Source organism: Ilyonectria robusta (assembly GCF_021365365.1).
Source record: "Ilyonectria robusta strain PMI_751 chromosome Unknown BGZ61scaffold_11, whole genome shotgun sequence".
NCBI classification, from domain to species: domain Eukaryota; kingdom Fungi; phylum Ascomycota; class Sordariomycetes; order Hypocreales; family Nectriaceae; genus Ilyonectria; species Ilyonectria robusta.
Genome location: NW_025764445.1, coordinates 897,104 through 911,347, shown reverse-complemented (window position 1 = coordinate 911,347; position 14,244 = coordinate 897,104). Strand labels below are relative to the sequence as shown.

The 14,244-nt window shown below is 53.4% G+C and overlaps 5 protein-coding genes across 5 annotated transcripts; 1 reads left to right on the top strand and 4 right to left on the bottom strand.

Annotated features, from left to right (window-relative positions):
• Positions 1–518: 518 nt before the first annotated feature.
• On the bottom strand, positions 519–3,057 carry BGZ61DRAFT_41801 (family 2 glycoside hydrolase). The gene is made up of 3 exons (XM_046243421.1): positions 1,280–3,057; positions 828–1,226; positions 519–773 (listed from the first exon to the last, which is right to left on the bottom strand). The coding sequence occupies exons 1-3, from the start codon at positions 2,839–2,841 to the stop codon at positions 644–646; spliced, it is 2,091 nt and encodes a 696-aa protein (XP_046103791.1). The 5' UTR covers positions 2,842–3,057; the 3' UTR covers positions 519–643.
• Positions 3,058–3,635: 578 nt separating this feature from the next.
• BGZ61DRAFT_391683 (uncharacterized protein) lies at positions 3,636–5,898 on the bottom strand. The gene is made up of 2 exons (XM_046242830.1): positions 5,596–5,898; positions 3,636–5,540 (listed from the first exon to the last, which is right to left on the bottom strand). The coding sequence occupies exons 1-2, from the start codon at positions 5,663–5,665 to the stop codon at positions 3,787–3,789; spliced, it is 1,824 nt and encodes a 607-aa protein (XP_046103790.1). The 5' UTR covers positions 5,666–5,898; the 3' UTR covers positions 3,636–3,786.
• Positions 5,899–7,121: 1,223 nt separating this feature from the next.
• Positions 7,122–8,246, bottom strand: BGZ61DRAFT_533168 (uncharacterized protein; the record flags this gene model as incomplete). The annotated part of the gene is made up of 1 exon (XM_046253970.1): positions 7,122–8,246. The coding sequence occupies one exon, from the start codon at positions 8,244–8,246 to the stop codon at positions 7,122–7,124; it is 1,125 nt and encodes a 374-aa protein (XP_046103789.1).
• A 150-nt stretch (positions 8,247–8,396) lies between these two features.
• BGZ61DRAFT_533167 (amidase signature domain-containing protein) lies at positions 8,397–12,044 on the top strand (the record flags this gene model as incomplete). Its single annotated transcript, XM_046253969.1, has 11 exons — positions 8,397–8,615; positions 9,674–9,748; positions 9,799–10,280; positions 10,335–10,753; positions 10,803–10,902; positions 10,951–11,047; positions 11,100–11,297; positions 11,361–11,476; positions 11,532–11,699; positions 11,754–11,845; positions 11,899–12,044. 11 exons carry the CDS (start codon positions 8,397–8,399, stop codon positions 12,042–12,044), a joined length of 2,112 nt encoding a protein of 703 aa, XP_046103788.1.
• Positions 12,045–12,234: 190 nt separating this feature from the next.
• BGZ61DRAFT_453156 (uncharacterized protein) lies at positions 12,235–13,172 on the bottom strand. The gene has a single exon (XM_046246041.1). The coding sequence runs from the start codon at positions 12,998–13,000 to the stop codon at positions 12,536–12,538; it is 465 nt and encodes a 154-aa protein (XP_046103787.1). The 5' UTR covers positions 13,001–13,172; the 3' UTR covers positions 12,235–12,535.
• Positions 13,173–14,244: the final 1,072 nt, after the last annotated feature.

Here is a 14,244-nt window from a genome sequence, read left to right as displayed (position 1 = left end):
GAGAGAGGCGTCCTCGTGCGCCAGCTCTCACATTCAATCGCACCGAGGCTCGTCTCCCGCCCGGTCAGAGTCAATCTCCGTCGTCGGAGCTGCGCGACTCTGCGGGCGTGTGCTGCGTCGTCGTGTCCCAACCGCGGCCACGACCGGTGCTGGCGGGCGGAAGCGGAAACAAGAGGCTGCGAGCCACATGATGGAGATTGCCTGAAGCGCTTGCATTTGGAGCTACACGAGATCCTCATGTGAGGTCACGTGACGCGTTGGGTCCGCTCCCCGCAGTCATGATACCCTAGAGTGCTGATCCACCAGATGTATCATGGTGATATGATGGATTTGAGCATGCCGAGTGTCTCTGGATGGTGCAGCAGCGCTATTGGAGTGGTTGGCCGTGTTTGGAAGGTATTTGAAACCGTTTAGACGTCGTACGGTGATACTACCCAAAATCGCATGTTTTGTCCAGCGCTGCATCTGCACGTTTACAACCTCAGAAAGCTCAGGACCTGAAAAAGACAACCACAATAATTTGAAATGGACCCAACACCTGAAAAGACCATCTATATTTCGGTCTCTGCATATTATCATTCAATCATACTCGGCTAGACCAGAAACCTCCGGCTCTTGTCCCTACCAAGTTCCGTTCAGCCACTTAGTGCTTGTTAACCCTGTCGTAGAACGCCTGCACCGCCTCATTAATCATCGCCTTGACCTTCGTCGAGTCCAGCTTCTCTTGGCGGTCAAACGTATACACGCCGTTGACCTCCTGCTCAATATCCGCCCTGCAGAAATTATTAATACAAAAATTCTTTCACGACGAACGGAACAGTCCTTACAGCTGAGTGTACACAAAGGTACAGCAGTGGCCTCCATTCGTCACGCCCTTGACCAGGCGCTCAATTCGCTTCAGTAAGTCCTCGGGGTCAGTCGCAGTCGTGTATCCCCAGTCGCGCTTCTCGTCGTCGGTTTCGGGTTGCTTGGCCGGCGCGATGTTGACGCCGCCAAATTCAGTGTTCATCACTGGCGCACCGGGCTGGTGCTTGGCGCCGGGATCGACGCCGTCAATGGGAGCTACAAAGACGAGTCGATCCGCCTTTTTGTCAAGAATGGCCTCGAGACTGGCGCAGGTCTTTTCGAGTTCCGGGCCGTCGCTGTAGTCGTGGAAGGTCGAAAGATCAGTGATGACGTGCTCCCATCCGCAGTTGTCGTTGATGCTCCTGGTGTTATCGAGAGACCTGTGCGTGTTAGTTGTTCTAATTTTTTTCAAATCGCACATTGCTGGGCTTACTTGGTCAGGTAGTAAAGCTGACGGATGTGGTTACGCTGGTCGACATTGTCCTTGAGAGAAGTGTAGCCCCAACTCTCATTGACCGGGGTCCACGTCACAATGGACGGTCGGTTAATGACAAGCTTGACAGCTTCAGTCCACTCGGCGTTGAAACGGTCGACATACTCCTGGCTAAACTGGTAGGCGTTGGCCATCTCGCCCCAGACCAAGTAGCCCAGCTTGTCGGCCCAGTAGTAGAAGATGGGGTCCTCGACCTTTTGGTGCTTCCTGCAGCCGTTGAAGCCCATCTTCTTGGCCAGCTGGATGTCGACCTTGAGGCTGTCGGCCGTCGGGGGCGTCATGAACGTCTCTGGCCAGTAGCCCTGGTCCAAGCAGAGCGCCTGGAAGTACGGCTTGTCGTTGAGGCGCCACAGGCCGTCGCCCTTGGTCCAGTTGATGGATCGCATCCCGGTGGTTGTCTTGACCTCGTCGAGCGTCTTTCCAGACTCGTCCAGGAGCCGGATCACCAAGTCGTACAGCTGGGGGTGCTCGGGAGACCAGAGCGCGACACCATCCCGCCAGCAGGAGTCGTCGGCCAAAGGAGCGTCCTGGAGTACCGACTGGGGGAGGCTGGATCTCTGCGCCTCCGTCAGACGCAGGTCCAGCTCCACCAAGACCGCATCGCTCTCGCGGGCCAGCGCCTGCTTTGAAGACTTGCCAACAGGGACTCCAGCAAAGCTGGCCTCGATTTCAACGCTGCAGCTCTGACCAACACGTCTGCCCAAGACGGCGACGGTGCTGCGCAGCGTTCCAGACTCGATGTCGTTGGACTTGATGACGGTGCCGTAGCTACTGTCGGCGATGCGCGCCGCGGGGACCACCTCCAGCCAGACGGACTGCCAGATGCCACCAGAGGGAGTATAGAAGATGCTCTCGGGCTTTGCGCCCCAGTACTGCTTCCCTCGCGGCTGCGTGAGGTCATATGCAGAGTCGTATACACGCACCGTCAGCCGGTGAGATGCGCCTCCAGGGTTGGCGGCGAGGGCGTCGGTGACGTCAATCTCAAAGGGAACATGGCCGCCACGATGGCCACCGACGTGCTCCCCGTTGACCCAGACGGTGGCGATGTAATCCACAGCGCCAAAGCGCAGCAGCAGGCGATGGCCCTGGCGCTTCTCGTCGTCGGAGCGCAGGTCGGCGATGGCGCGCTCGTACCACAGCACCTCGTGGACGCCGCGGTCGTTGATGCCGGACGCGGGGGCCTGGAAGACGAAGGGCACGGTGATGGTGGTCTTGAAGTTAGACGCTCGCGCGGCCGTGGAAAAGGTATTGTTCTCGATGAGGCTCAGCGTGTCGCCTACGATGTTGCGCGTGATGGAGTCGTTGGTCGGGATGACGCTGTCCAGCGCCGCCGTGGTGGTGACGCCGACCTCGTCCGGCAGGCTCATGCGGTGCCAGTTGGCCGAGAGACCTCTGTCGTCGTCGTCAAAGAGAAAGTCCCACGGCCCATTGAGCGATTCCCAGCGTAGGGGACTGCGCTCGAAGTCAGGGCGAGGGTAGGTGGCTTCTTGGGGGGCCGCCATTGTGGTTGTTCTTGTTCACTTGGGGAGCTTTTCAGGAGGAGACGGGTCCTGGATGTTCAATTGCGAGCTGAGTGAGGGGAAGACGAGGATGCAGAAAGTTGAATATGCCAAACACCAGACTACACCTAAATATACGAAAGAGGACACCTTGGAGCTCTCGCAGCAACGATGGAATCGTAGTAACCGGTCCGAACGCGTAGCATCACCTCGTGTTGTAGCTCCAAGGTGAGGGGTTGTCCACACTTCCATCCACACGCTCATCCACTCTGTCATCACAGTGGGGCATTCTCGCCCTGTAAGAGCCAGAAGGATGCGTGATAAGCCATCTGATTGCATGCCAGCTTCGAGGATCTTCAGCCATTCTCCACAAGCGCATGCTCGAACTCCAAGAGCGGTATCCCGTCCTAGGATCAAGGTGGCGCCGGTTCCTTCGCTTGGGGCGGCGAAACAGGCACAGGTTTCAAAAATGAGCCAACGGTGCGATAACGGGAGTCAATTCATCCACTTGAACAGAGGGGCCGCGTTAGACGCAGCGCATTAGTAGCATCTACGTCACCCAGCTTAAGTTACACCTAAGTTACTGCGGTTTACGGCACCAAGAGCTGCTATAACGAGACGAGAATCAGGAATTGAATACTGTCTGAGTTGAGACGTCTCCAACGATGTTACGATGATTGAGATTTGTTAATTGCTTCGACCGATTGAGCATCTATCCTGCGTACCGCCGGGTATCAGTCTCGACTACAACCCCCACATGAGCAATACTGTGCCGTCACCAAAGACTCCAATTCAGGCAATAGTTAATTCAGTTAAAAATTACTCTATGAGATTGACTGCGCCTGCCGTGAGGTATCTAATTAAGAAAAATTCTCTGTATGCGAAACCCGCTTGCCCGTCTTCTTTTGATCAACCTTCCCTCAAAAAACAACAGCAACAACAATAGAATCATAGCCGCATCGTGTGCGACCCATCCCCCGACGACGAGTCGCTGACCCGGCGGATCGTCTTCCACGCATTGATGCCCTTCTCGGTCGCAGCGTCGCCCGCGTTGAGGAACGAGTTGCGCCCGAAGCTCAGCGTGCCGACGCTCGGCGACGGCGACGGGCTCTGCGCCTCGATCTTGGTGTGCACGCCCAGCATCTGCCCGTCGAAGACGTTGCGCCGGCTGCTCGTGTCGCTGCCGCGGCTCTCGCCCCGTTTTGGCTCCCGGCCGGATTGCTTCCTCCGTCGCCAGAAGAACCAGGCGAGGCCGGCGAGGGCGAGGATGACGCCCGCCGCGGCGCCGACGCCGATCCCGGCCATGGCTCCGGATGAGAGGCCGTTCTTTCCGGAGCCGGAGCTGTCGCCGGAGGATGATCCACTGTCTGAGCTTCCGGAGCTTCCACTTCCGCTGTTTCCACTGCCGCTTCCGCTTCCACTTCCGCTGCTGCTCCCGTCCTGGCCGTCCGATCTCATGTAGTCCTTCGGGTTGCCCTCGGTGTTTTCGATGCCGCCGGTACTCGACTTTCGCTCCGTCTTGTCGTGGCTGCCGACACAAGTATACTTGCCCGTCACAATCGGCTTGACGTTGGCGTCGAACCAGCTACAGTCCATCGAGTCGTCGCCCACCACCTTGAAGTCGCCCGTCACCTCCTCGAGCCCGAAAAACTCGACGTCCGTAAACGACCCCTTCAGGGAGATGGTGCCGGCCTTCTTCAGCGCGTTCGCCGTCATGTTGGTGAGCTTGTCGTTGCTGCTGATGAACATGCTCTCGACGTACGTCACGCGCGGGAGAGCAAGCGTCGTCAGCGAGGGGTTGTCCTGCACTGTGATGCTTCCGTTTAATAGTTGGATAAGGGGAATAGTTAGGTCCTTCATGTTGGTGGACTGGAAGGTGAATGCGCCCTGGACCTTGCGGAGCGACGAAAATGTAATGTCGCTCACATCCTGAAAGGTGGACGTGGCCGAGTCGTTGCCCGTGCCAAGGGAGGAGAGGTACGGGAAATAGACGATGGGGTTCTCGCCGTTGGATGTAAAGGATATGGTCCCGGCATACTGCAGCGCCGAGAGCTCAAAATACGTCATGGCTGTGTTCTTGTAGATGGTCATGTCTCCCTTGACGGTCGTGAGTTTGGGGCACGACACCGACTCCAGGGCAGAGTTCTCCTGGATGCTAAAGGCCTTTTCGGCCGTGGTAAGTGTGCCCATCTCCAGGTCCTTCAAGTCCGCGTTCGTGTCGACGGAAAAGTCGCCCTTTACGGTTTGGAGGCCACCGAAGCTCAGCGTCTCCAGGGCGGACGTGCCGTATATCCTCATCATCCCCCCAACCTGCAAGCTGTCCGAGTGAGTAAAGGACGCCTCCGAGTATCCGCCGCTGAAGACATAGTTGCTGGTGATTTCCTCAATTGCGGGAAATGAAACCGTAAAGGACCCAATCGTGCTGGAAGCGTCGGTGTTGATGATGTCGAGCTCGCCTGTCACCGTCTTCAACTTCTTTGCCGTCACGACCGTCTTTTTCGGCACTGCGTCTGGGTAAATCACAAGGTCGCCGTCCACGGAGCTGACGGATCCTAGGTCGACCGAGGCCTCGGAAGATGGCCAGTCGCCGGGGTGGCTGTCAAAGAGCAGCGAGAGCGAGCCGTCGATGGCGCCGCAGGAGGAGATGCCGCTGCTGTCGTCGGGTCCGTCGATGATGGTGTAGTTTGAGGAAACATTGCAGTCTGGCGGTTCGATTAGCTGAGCCTCCGCCGGGCCGACGCGATAGGGGGCACTCACCAGCGACAACGAGATATCTCGTCAGGAGCAATGACGCCGCCGCGAGGACGACGTGGGACGTTGGAGCCATGTGTGACCCTTTAACCCCATCTAGCTCCCGTCACGTCGGATGTGAAGCTGAGCCTCTGTTAAGCTGTCAAAACCGTCAGAACGACGGAGGCGGCGGCGGGAGGGGAATAGGCAGCGCTTTTATTCATCTCGCGTAAATCCTCCCACCCCCCTTCAGATGAAATTGCAATCGGCTCGCCCGTTTGGGGGAGGCAGTCGTTAGCTCACGCCATGGATGCCACTAATAGGGGCCATTCTCCGGTGAGGGCGAGGGATCACGCTAAGAACCGCCAGGGGCCTGCCGGACTCTAGCTCAGTTCGGGCGTTATTTCCCGGCCTTCAGTCTAGATTCTTCAGCAAATACGGGGTACCGCCTTATGCAGGTACGGACCGATAGCTGAGGGCAGGACGCGCTACGCCCGGCAATGGAACAATGACGGTTAGCGTTGTTTATCTGTGTGGTGTTTCGGGAGGGGAACCGGCCAGGAACGAGGGTCCAGAACTGCCGACGGCGAAGGTGTTCTCATCCCTATCTTGTGACATGCACAACTACTGGATAAAGAACCCAGGATACCCGTGTTCTAGTTCCCTTTTGCGGAGAATTTCGTCTCCTCTCTTGGCAGGCGTCAAAATGAAACCTCATCGCCCGGCAAATCGGTGAAGAGCGCCACTGACGGTGAAGCAGTTCATCACAGGCGATAACCACGCCATGGGGCGCACACCAAGACGGCACTTACGAGCGATAGTAGGTCCAGCGGTCCGGTCCAGACCATTCAAGGAACGAGAGAGAAGCTGCGGCAGTGTCGGATCCTCGGAGCTGTGGAGTGCATCATCGGTAATTATGCTAGCTCCATCTTGACCTCCCCTTTATGCAGGCGGACAGGACGCCAGCACAGGCCAAGTTCGATGAGGTCACAAGACGCGACCTATTTATACGCGCAGCATGTCACTGCAGTGCCGGATGGCATTCATCTCCGGCGAGAGCGATGATGATGCACTTACATCGATTGGGGCTACTTAGACATCTCGCGTGACCTGAGCGTGTGTTTCGCGTTTGAGGTTTCAGAAGAACAGCCTAATTGATGGACGAAACATGGACAAATGTAGCACCGCAGATTCCGTGCACAACACGGGCTGGCGCGTGGAAATTGCAAAAAGCAAACATGCCCGGCTGGGCTTCAGCCTTTGGCCCGAATCCACTATAACCCAATTCAATGCCTCGTGGTTGCTCCATAGTAATAAGTGATCAACGCCAATGCACTCGGCTGCTCCATGTGGCTTCCAAGGAGCTAAAATATCTCGTATAGAACGCGCGCGTGTTCAGCTTACAGCATGTATGGTACTACGTAGTAGGCAATGGAGAGGGCATTGTGTTGTCGCTGGAGCTGAAAGATCCAATAGCGCACCCGCTAGCACGCGAACCCAAAGATATTAGCAGAAACCTTTTCTTCTTATGCATTATGGTTCGATTTTGCTCTCTAAAATTCGTCCAAGGTAATACCAATGTTCCTCGACTTGGCAAGGTGAAGCAGACTCTTGCCAATGGCGAGGTCCATGACGGCAACACCCACGCTCTTGTAGATCACCAGTCCGTTCGCAAGCCACTGCTTTAACTCGGCCTGATCGGCGGTGCTCTGAGGGTCGAGTATCCGCCCAATCTCGAGGAATTTGTCATTTGACAGTTCGGCTTTGACCAGCTCGCCCGCCTCCTGCAGGCAACCCTCCAGCGTGTCGACGGAAATGATGCCGCCCTTGTAAGCCGAGCTCGCGAAGACGCTTGAGGGGTCGACGACCAATTTCAACAGTTCGGGGTCAATCTCTTGCATATCCAATCGGTATGAGCCGATGGCCGACAAGAATCGGGTCTTGGTTGTGGCCTTTTCCGACGTGAGGAACGAAGCGGGGAATAGAGGATGGGTGCTTGGTGTTGTGCAGAAAATAACATCTGAATCCACAATCAACGCCTCCAGGGCGGCCTCGCGGTCCTTTTGCTCGTCAAAGACCTTGAGGTTGATGTGGGAAGGCCAGTCAGATTGGCCACTGCCGCTGAGCGTGTCCACGAGCTGCTGGGTTCGCGCGGCGGAGCGGTTGACGATGGTGATGTTGCGAATGTCCTTGCCCTTGAGCAAAACGGCGAGGCGAATGTGCCACAGCGCCTGCTTGCCCGCACCAAAGACGACAATATTCTCGGTGTTGCGGCGGAACCTGTACATGAGCATCGACCCCAGGGCCGTACGGAAGGACGTGAGTTCAGCGGCATTCAGCGCACCAATGGCCTGGCCTGTCTCATCGCACAGGGTCAAGACGCTCTTCAGCGCGGGCGGAGGGATGCCGGAGCCGGCGGCCGGGGCGGGCGTCTTGGACGGGCTGATGCCGACGATCTTGCAGCCCACGAGATCCGGCGTCGACGCGGGCATGTACAGCGTGGTTTGACCGTCCGGCCGGGCCATTACGGCGCGGTGCGGCTGGTATTTCTTCTCATCCTGGCACGAGTACTGCACCAGGGCGTTCTCGAGCGACGCGACCAGGTCGGAGACGTCGGCGGGCGAGAGGGAGCCCAGGATCTGCTTGATGTGCGAGTCTGAGAGGACGGTGAAGGCCATGGCGAATGAGAGAAGCCGGAAGAAAGAGAATTAGGCGTCCAGGGTGAAGATGATGAGGAATATCTTCAACTTCAACGTGATATCTCACTTCGTAACGGCGGCTTTTTTCGTTAATCGCGGGGCCGTGGTCGGAGAGGAAACCCGGCGAAGATGGCCAAGATATGTGGGGAAGCCATTCAAGAGGCAAGTCAGCGCGAGATGAGCACGGACCAGGTCGGAAGCGTCATCCGGTCGTCAAGCATTAGGCAGTTGAAATCAGAGGTCGACATTCCCTGTATTTTCACCAAGACTCTCAACACAATTGTTGAGTCTCGCTCAAACTCGTCTGTTAGAAATCCAACATCTCTACCTCGAAAGTCTACGGGTGGGGTAAGTTGGACAGGATCGGCTCCCAAGCTGTTATGAGAGTGTACTGGTACAGACTAGCCGTATCTTTGTACTATTATACTTCTCCTTCGATATTTGGAATACAAGATAGAATCTCCCACATTTTTCAATTGCCGTGAGGCTGTCCTCCAGGAAGGCGCTGAGTTGACGCAGCGCAAGTGGTCAGCATTGAAGAGGTTGACTATGTCTCGAGAAATGTGCCAGTCTTCTTTGCCAGTGGATGTTTGGCCGAGTCTTGATAGCAAGAAACCCTTCTGCTGAGACCAGAAAATGGAATAGTTCTTGTGTTGTCTGGCAGACCTTGATGGATGCTGTTGTTGCGACTGCTATAATTATGAATCCATAGCCTCTGTGTTCTACGGTTAAGAGGACAGCAGTAAGCTAGGCTGATAGACAGATAGGAGGAAGATTTATCAACATCTAGTAATAAGAGTATCATTTAGCAGTATTTACAAATTGTAAGGGATAGCAGTAGATAGTGCGTCAGGGAAATTTGATCCTTGGGAGTACAGGGGACGTTGGAGTCTTTACTTTTGCCAGGAAGAAGCCCATAGCAGGCTGCCTTCAACAGAAAGTTCCACTTTGCTCTAGGACTATTGGTTCAACCAAATGAGTCAGTCTCAGAAGGCTACAGAGGGATAATGATGGAATACAGATAAAGACTGTTTATCTTCACCAGCACCCCAATTGATAATATCCCTTACTCATTGTTGCAGAATTATGAGAGAACTATACTTTTCGGTATAAAAGGTCTCCTTGCGCTTTAAGATTTTTCATCCCCGTTTGGAAAACCTTACAAGATGTTTGCCGTGAAATACTTCCGTGAGCTGATGTGAGTCAGGGCTTCGTTCATCATTGATGCTGTGCTTTGTATCAGTCACAGGAGCAGATTCACAACCAACAGACCTCTACCACCCACCCTTAAAACTGCTCTCACTACAGACACTTCTCTACAATCTTCCAAAGGTGTAGCCTCGATCGTACCCAGCGCTCATACACCAAATCCTTCAAAAGCTGCTTTAGCTATTGGCATCGTCTAGGGTCGTCGCCCCTACAAACTCACCATCATGTCCTTGTTTCATATCAATGGCTCCGGTCCCGACGGCCAGCACATGGTCCGTTCTGATCCCTATAGAGACCTAGTCTAGTTGCTCACGATAAGTAGGCGATGCTTGATGGCAAATATCTCATTGATCCTCAGCCATTTCCACTTATACTTCAATATGTCGGATTGATTGACGCTCCCAGCAGCCATGCTCCTACCGAACTACCTCACCCCCTCCATCTACAATTCCGCCCAGCAGTTGTAGTTTCGGTCGAAACACACGAGGATGGTGCCAAAAATCTGCGGTCGAAGATGCTTAAATTTCTCGCCGACACTGAGTTCGAGCGCCAGTTTCTAGGCGTTCTCATACTGGCCATTCCGACGGGCGCTGCTTATCCATCGTCATTTTGGAAAAGCATCATATCAGTCCTTGAAGAATTCCGCTGCTCTTCTGTTTTTGTCTTATCAACTAGGACATTTGTTAATTTCCCTGAAGGTCCGTACTTCACCAAAGATTATTGCCTCTACCGTACGTGGAGGCTGTTCCCGGATGTGTACGAGGCGTTTCAGCTCCCCACTATCCACGAGGCGAAGTCGGACAAGTAAGTAGAGGATGAAATCTCTCCGCCTCTTCTGACTTATATTGACAACTTCAGATTCAAAGCCGTAACCCTCATGTGCGACGGCAAGCTGATGGTTCCAGTTCCATCGAGACTGCACTTCCAGAGGACACAACAGATACCACTCAACGGCCAGCGCGTGACTGTGAAAGACATTATCGACCTGAAGGGCGTTAAAACCACAGGCCAATCTAGGTCTTTCGAGAAGCTCTATGGACCTTGCACAGAGACGGCTGCCATAGTAACGAGACTGGTTGAGCTTGGCGCAGTGATCGTTGGCAAGACAAAATGCACCCAGTTTGCCTCAAGCGACCAACCTACCGCCGATTGGGTTGATTATCACTGCCCATGGAATCCCCGTGGCGACGGTTATCTCTCTCCTCGGGGAAGCAGCACCGGAACCTGTGTTGCCATTGCTGGCTACGACTGGGTGGACGTGGGCATCGGATCTGACAGTGGGTGTCACTACAGCCTTTGGTCATATCGTCTGGCTAATGATAGCAGCGGGTGGGAGCATACGCGGTCCAGCATCAGTGATGGGTCTGTTTGCCCTCAGGCCAAGCCAGGACCCCAAGAATATGGACAAAATCCTCCCCATCATTCGGTAATTGTGCGAGGCCCTAGTTCAAATCAGATTGCTAACGATTTGGAGGAACATCGACACACCTGGAGTTGTCTGTCGCAATGCAGAACTCTTCCATGAACTCTCTGCGTGTTTATTCAAGGCACAGACTTCGAGTGTACCGCTTGTATGTGCATATCCACATCAACCTGTCATGCTCCGGAACTGATTTGTTCAAGCGGCCAACAAAACTCCTGTACCCTGTTGACTATTGGAGTCAGTGGCCTGATAACTCAATCAAAGACGCTATGGAGGCGTCAGTAACGAAGCTTGAGAGCTTTCTAGGAATCAAAAGATCTGTCATCAACCTGGCAGACCGATGGCTAGAAGATGATCCAGCAGGGAACGGCTTGGCGCTGAGATCCTACCTTCAAGATGTAAGAGAAATCCCGTTCCATAATCACCCCGTGGTTCGTGCCGCTGACCATTTGTATTTCCAGACCTTCATGAATCTACTCTGGAAAGGCTACTACGACCACTTCCTGAAATTTCGACGAGACTTTGAGTCCAAATACTTCCATCCACCATATGTCCATCCAGTCATCCAATATTGCTGGTAAAATAGCAAACTCCCAACGGGTGGGTTTACTCGAGAGCTGACAAATGTCTAGGAAGCGCGGTAGCCAGGTCTCAGCTGGCGATGAGGAAGTTGCGCAACAGCAGAAAGCAGTGTACTCTAAGTGGCTCAGGGATAAGGTGTTCAGCGGCGACGGCTTTAATACCATCATGGTGTTCCCCTTTGGGGATCTAGCCCCGTTCTATCGAGATGAGTACCGAAAGTTGGTGTTTTCTCCTACTTTGGTGGAGGTTCTAGCCACTAAATTCTTCAATAGGGCGCCCGACGATAGGCCAGGCTCTTGCGGCCGGACCCTGAGAGAAGACCACCAAGCAAGTCTAGCAGGAATTCCATGCATCGTGGTGCCAGGTTAGTTTGGACAGCAAAGAGCCCAACGGGAGATGAAGCTGATTTTCGTACAGTCGACCAAGTATCTCAGCCATCCAAGGTCACAGGAGGCAGGCAGCTTTTGCCGGTCGCAATTTCACTCATGAGCGGTGTTGGTGAGTGCTTCATCGAAGCTGACAAGATTGTCGATGCCTGGGCTTATACTGCTTTTAGATACTGATGGTGATTTGACCTGCCTAGTTCGAGATATGGCTCGACAATCTTTGTTGAAGGGGGAAGTGAAGGTAGGCGAGCATGCTTTTGAAACCAAGCTGAAGTCGTCAGGTGGCTTGCGGAGGGTACACTCAAGCGGTCACTAAGACGGTACAGTGCTGTCGAGTTGAGGTAGTCCAGCGATAGATGGAACCGGCCTCAAACAGAACACCAGGGTCTGGATAATATGCCTTGATTTATGCGAGGCGTAGGGGAATAACTAATGTCTGCTGACATCTTCTTGGTGGCGATGGCCGATAATAGAGAACAAACACACCGCTTCTCACTACGTTTTGAACCTGTATGCCTCCCTAGTGCTTAAATAACTTCGGGCTACTTCACAAGGAACTTCATTCCAAGACTGCCGCGTGATTCAGTGTGATAGTGAAGTCATAATACTCCAAGACCACAGCTACCTTGTTTGTTTCGTACTAGATTCACGCGAAGGAACACCAACACCTAATCACTCTTCTCGGACGCTGTATCGAGCTTAATTCCAACACCTGCCATAAAAGCAAGACGGACGAATGCTTGTCCCCATAGGCTGCCAAGATTTACCCAATCCTCGGGCCTCCAAGTTCGAGGGTCCCAGAATACCGCGCTACCGAGAGCTGCCCAGCTTCCATAAAGATGTATGGCATCGCATAATAAGATTCCCGTCAGAATACCCCTCCACACCCGAATGTCGTTGGTGATGCGCAAGACCACGGCCTCATTAAATGCGAAGAGGACGTATGTCGCGGCAAGCTGATCGTAAATGACTTGGTTATCGGGCGCATACTTGGCAGTCAGGGACATGGTGTTGAGAAAGATTGTAGGGAAAAAGTGAAGAAGTACGGAGCCACCGAAGGCTGCGAATGGCTCAAAGTAGAGAAAGAGGGCGCGGTAGGCGAACGGTATGTTGAGGGGTCGCTGGGTCGCCATGATTGAGGGTCGTATAAGGTAGATGATGGCTAATGATACGACGGAACCTTTTATGAACTATCGGTGTGACGTCAAGAAATGATGAGGTAGCTTTGATTATTTGCCGGCGTCAACGTGCTGAGATGTGAAGCAAGAGAAAAGAAAGATCTGTTCACAGGGACGGGATAACGCGGGGACGCGAGGTTATGAGGGGAAGACGTGCCGCTCTTCCGGCGCGTGAGGCGGCACGACGCTACCACTTCACGTGAGACAGGTCCATGCGTGCCTTTCGGAGCATTCGGGTCCTGTGGCTTATCTGTGGCTCACTTGGTGCGTAAGATACTGTGCAAGGGCATGTGGCTTACAGTCTGGGATCTTATTTGCTTTGTTATATATATGATACCGTTGACATTGAGAACTTTACTTGTAAATTCTCTTGGTAATCCTAAAGGCTGCTGCAATAGTAAATTTCTATTTTATTTGTGTACAATAAAATTAACCATATAGAATAAATCCGATCTGAATTCTTCATCATGTCTCCAGACACAACGGAGTGTTAGAGCTTAATGACATTGTATTCGGCGGCATATCACCTACCCTAGACCGACAAGACTTCAAATAGGGAATGCTGCTGGTGGGCATGACCTGGCTACTCTAATTAAACCCAATTGTATAAATATAGGACGAAAGCGACTAAGACTCTTCGACACGTTGGCCTTTATCGTATTCTTTAATAGCTTTTACTCTGGTCGGTTACTCATCTAAGCCGAAGAGCACAGTTGCCTTGACCCGACTTTGACTGCAGAAATGGCATAGATCTTGGATCTGGCGATTGTCGAGTGCGTGATTGCAGTAAGCCTATTTTTAGGAGCGCACGACCCTCATCTTAAAATTGGCTCCACTCACTCTGAATTAGAACATACCCCGTCAACAGGTGGGAGGAAAATGTCCCTCAGTCGGACGATTATCAACATGGGGATCGCAAGTTGCTTGGCAACGGCTACCAATTGTTTCAAGGAAATGATGCCTTGAGGCCTGTTGATCTGGAAAGAGGTCTCCCCAAAAATGTCAGGCAAATGCTTCGCTCGCTATGCTTCTGAGCAGGAACACAGGGTGGGTACAGGATGGGAGCACCGAGCAGGGGAAACTTGATCATGAAGCTACAACAGACAATTGCTGGACAAATCTTTATTAGAACCACAGAACCCTACGCACAACTCAACCTACATCTTCAAGTTTGCATCCCGCCATTTTCACTCAGAGGT

Bases quoted from the DNA above. Each gene is read 5' to 3' on its own strand.
- BGZ61DRAFT_41801 (XM_046243421.1), bottom strand. From the start codon at position 2,841: ATGGCGGCCCCCCAAGAAGCCACCTACCCTCGCCCTGACTTCGAGCGC. The intron at 1,227-1,279 runs GTAAGCCCAGCA...TAACACGCACAG, and splicing joins CAGCTTTACTACCTGACCAA to GTCTCTCGATAACACCAGGA. The intron at 774-827 runs GTAAGGACTGTT...TAATTTCTGCAG, and splicing joins ACCTTTGTGTACACTCAGCT to GGCGGATATTGAGCAGGAGG.
- BGZ61DRAFT_391683 (XM_046242830.1), bottom strand. From the start codon at position 5,665: ATGGCTCCAACGTCCCACGTCGTCCTCGCGGCGGCGTCATTGCTCCTG. The intron at 5,541-5,595 runs GTGAGTGCCCCC...TCGAACCGCCAG, and splicing joins GAGATATCTCGTTGTCGCTG to ACTGCAATGTTTCCTCAAAC.
- BGZ61DRAFT_453156 (XM_046246041.1), bottom strand. From the start codon at position 13,000: ATGGCGACCCAGCGACCCCTCAACATACCGTTCGCCTACCGCGCCCTC.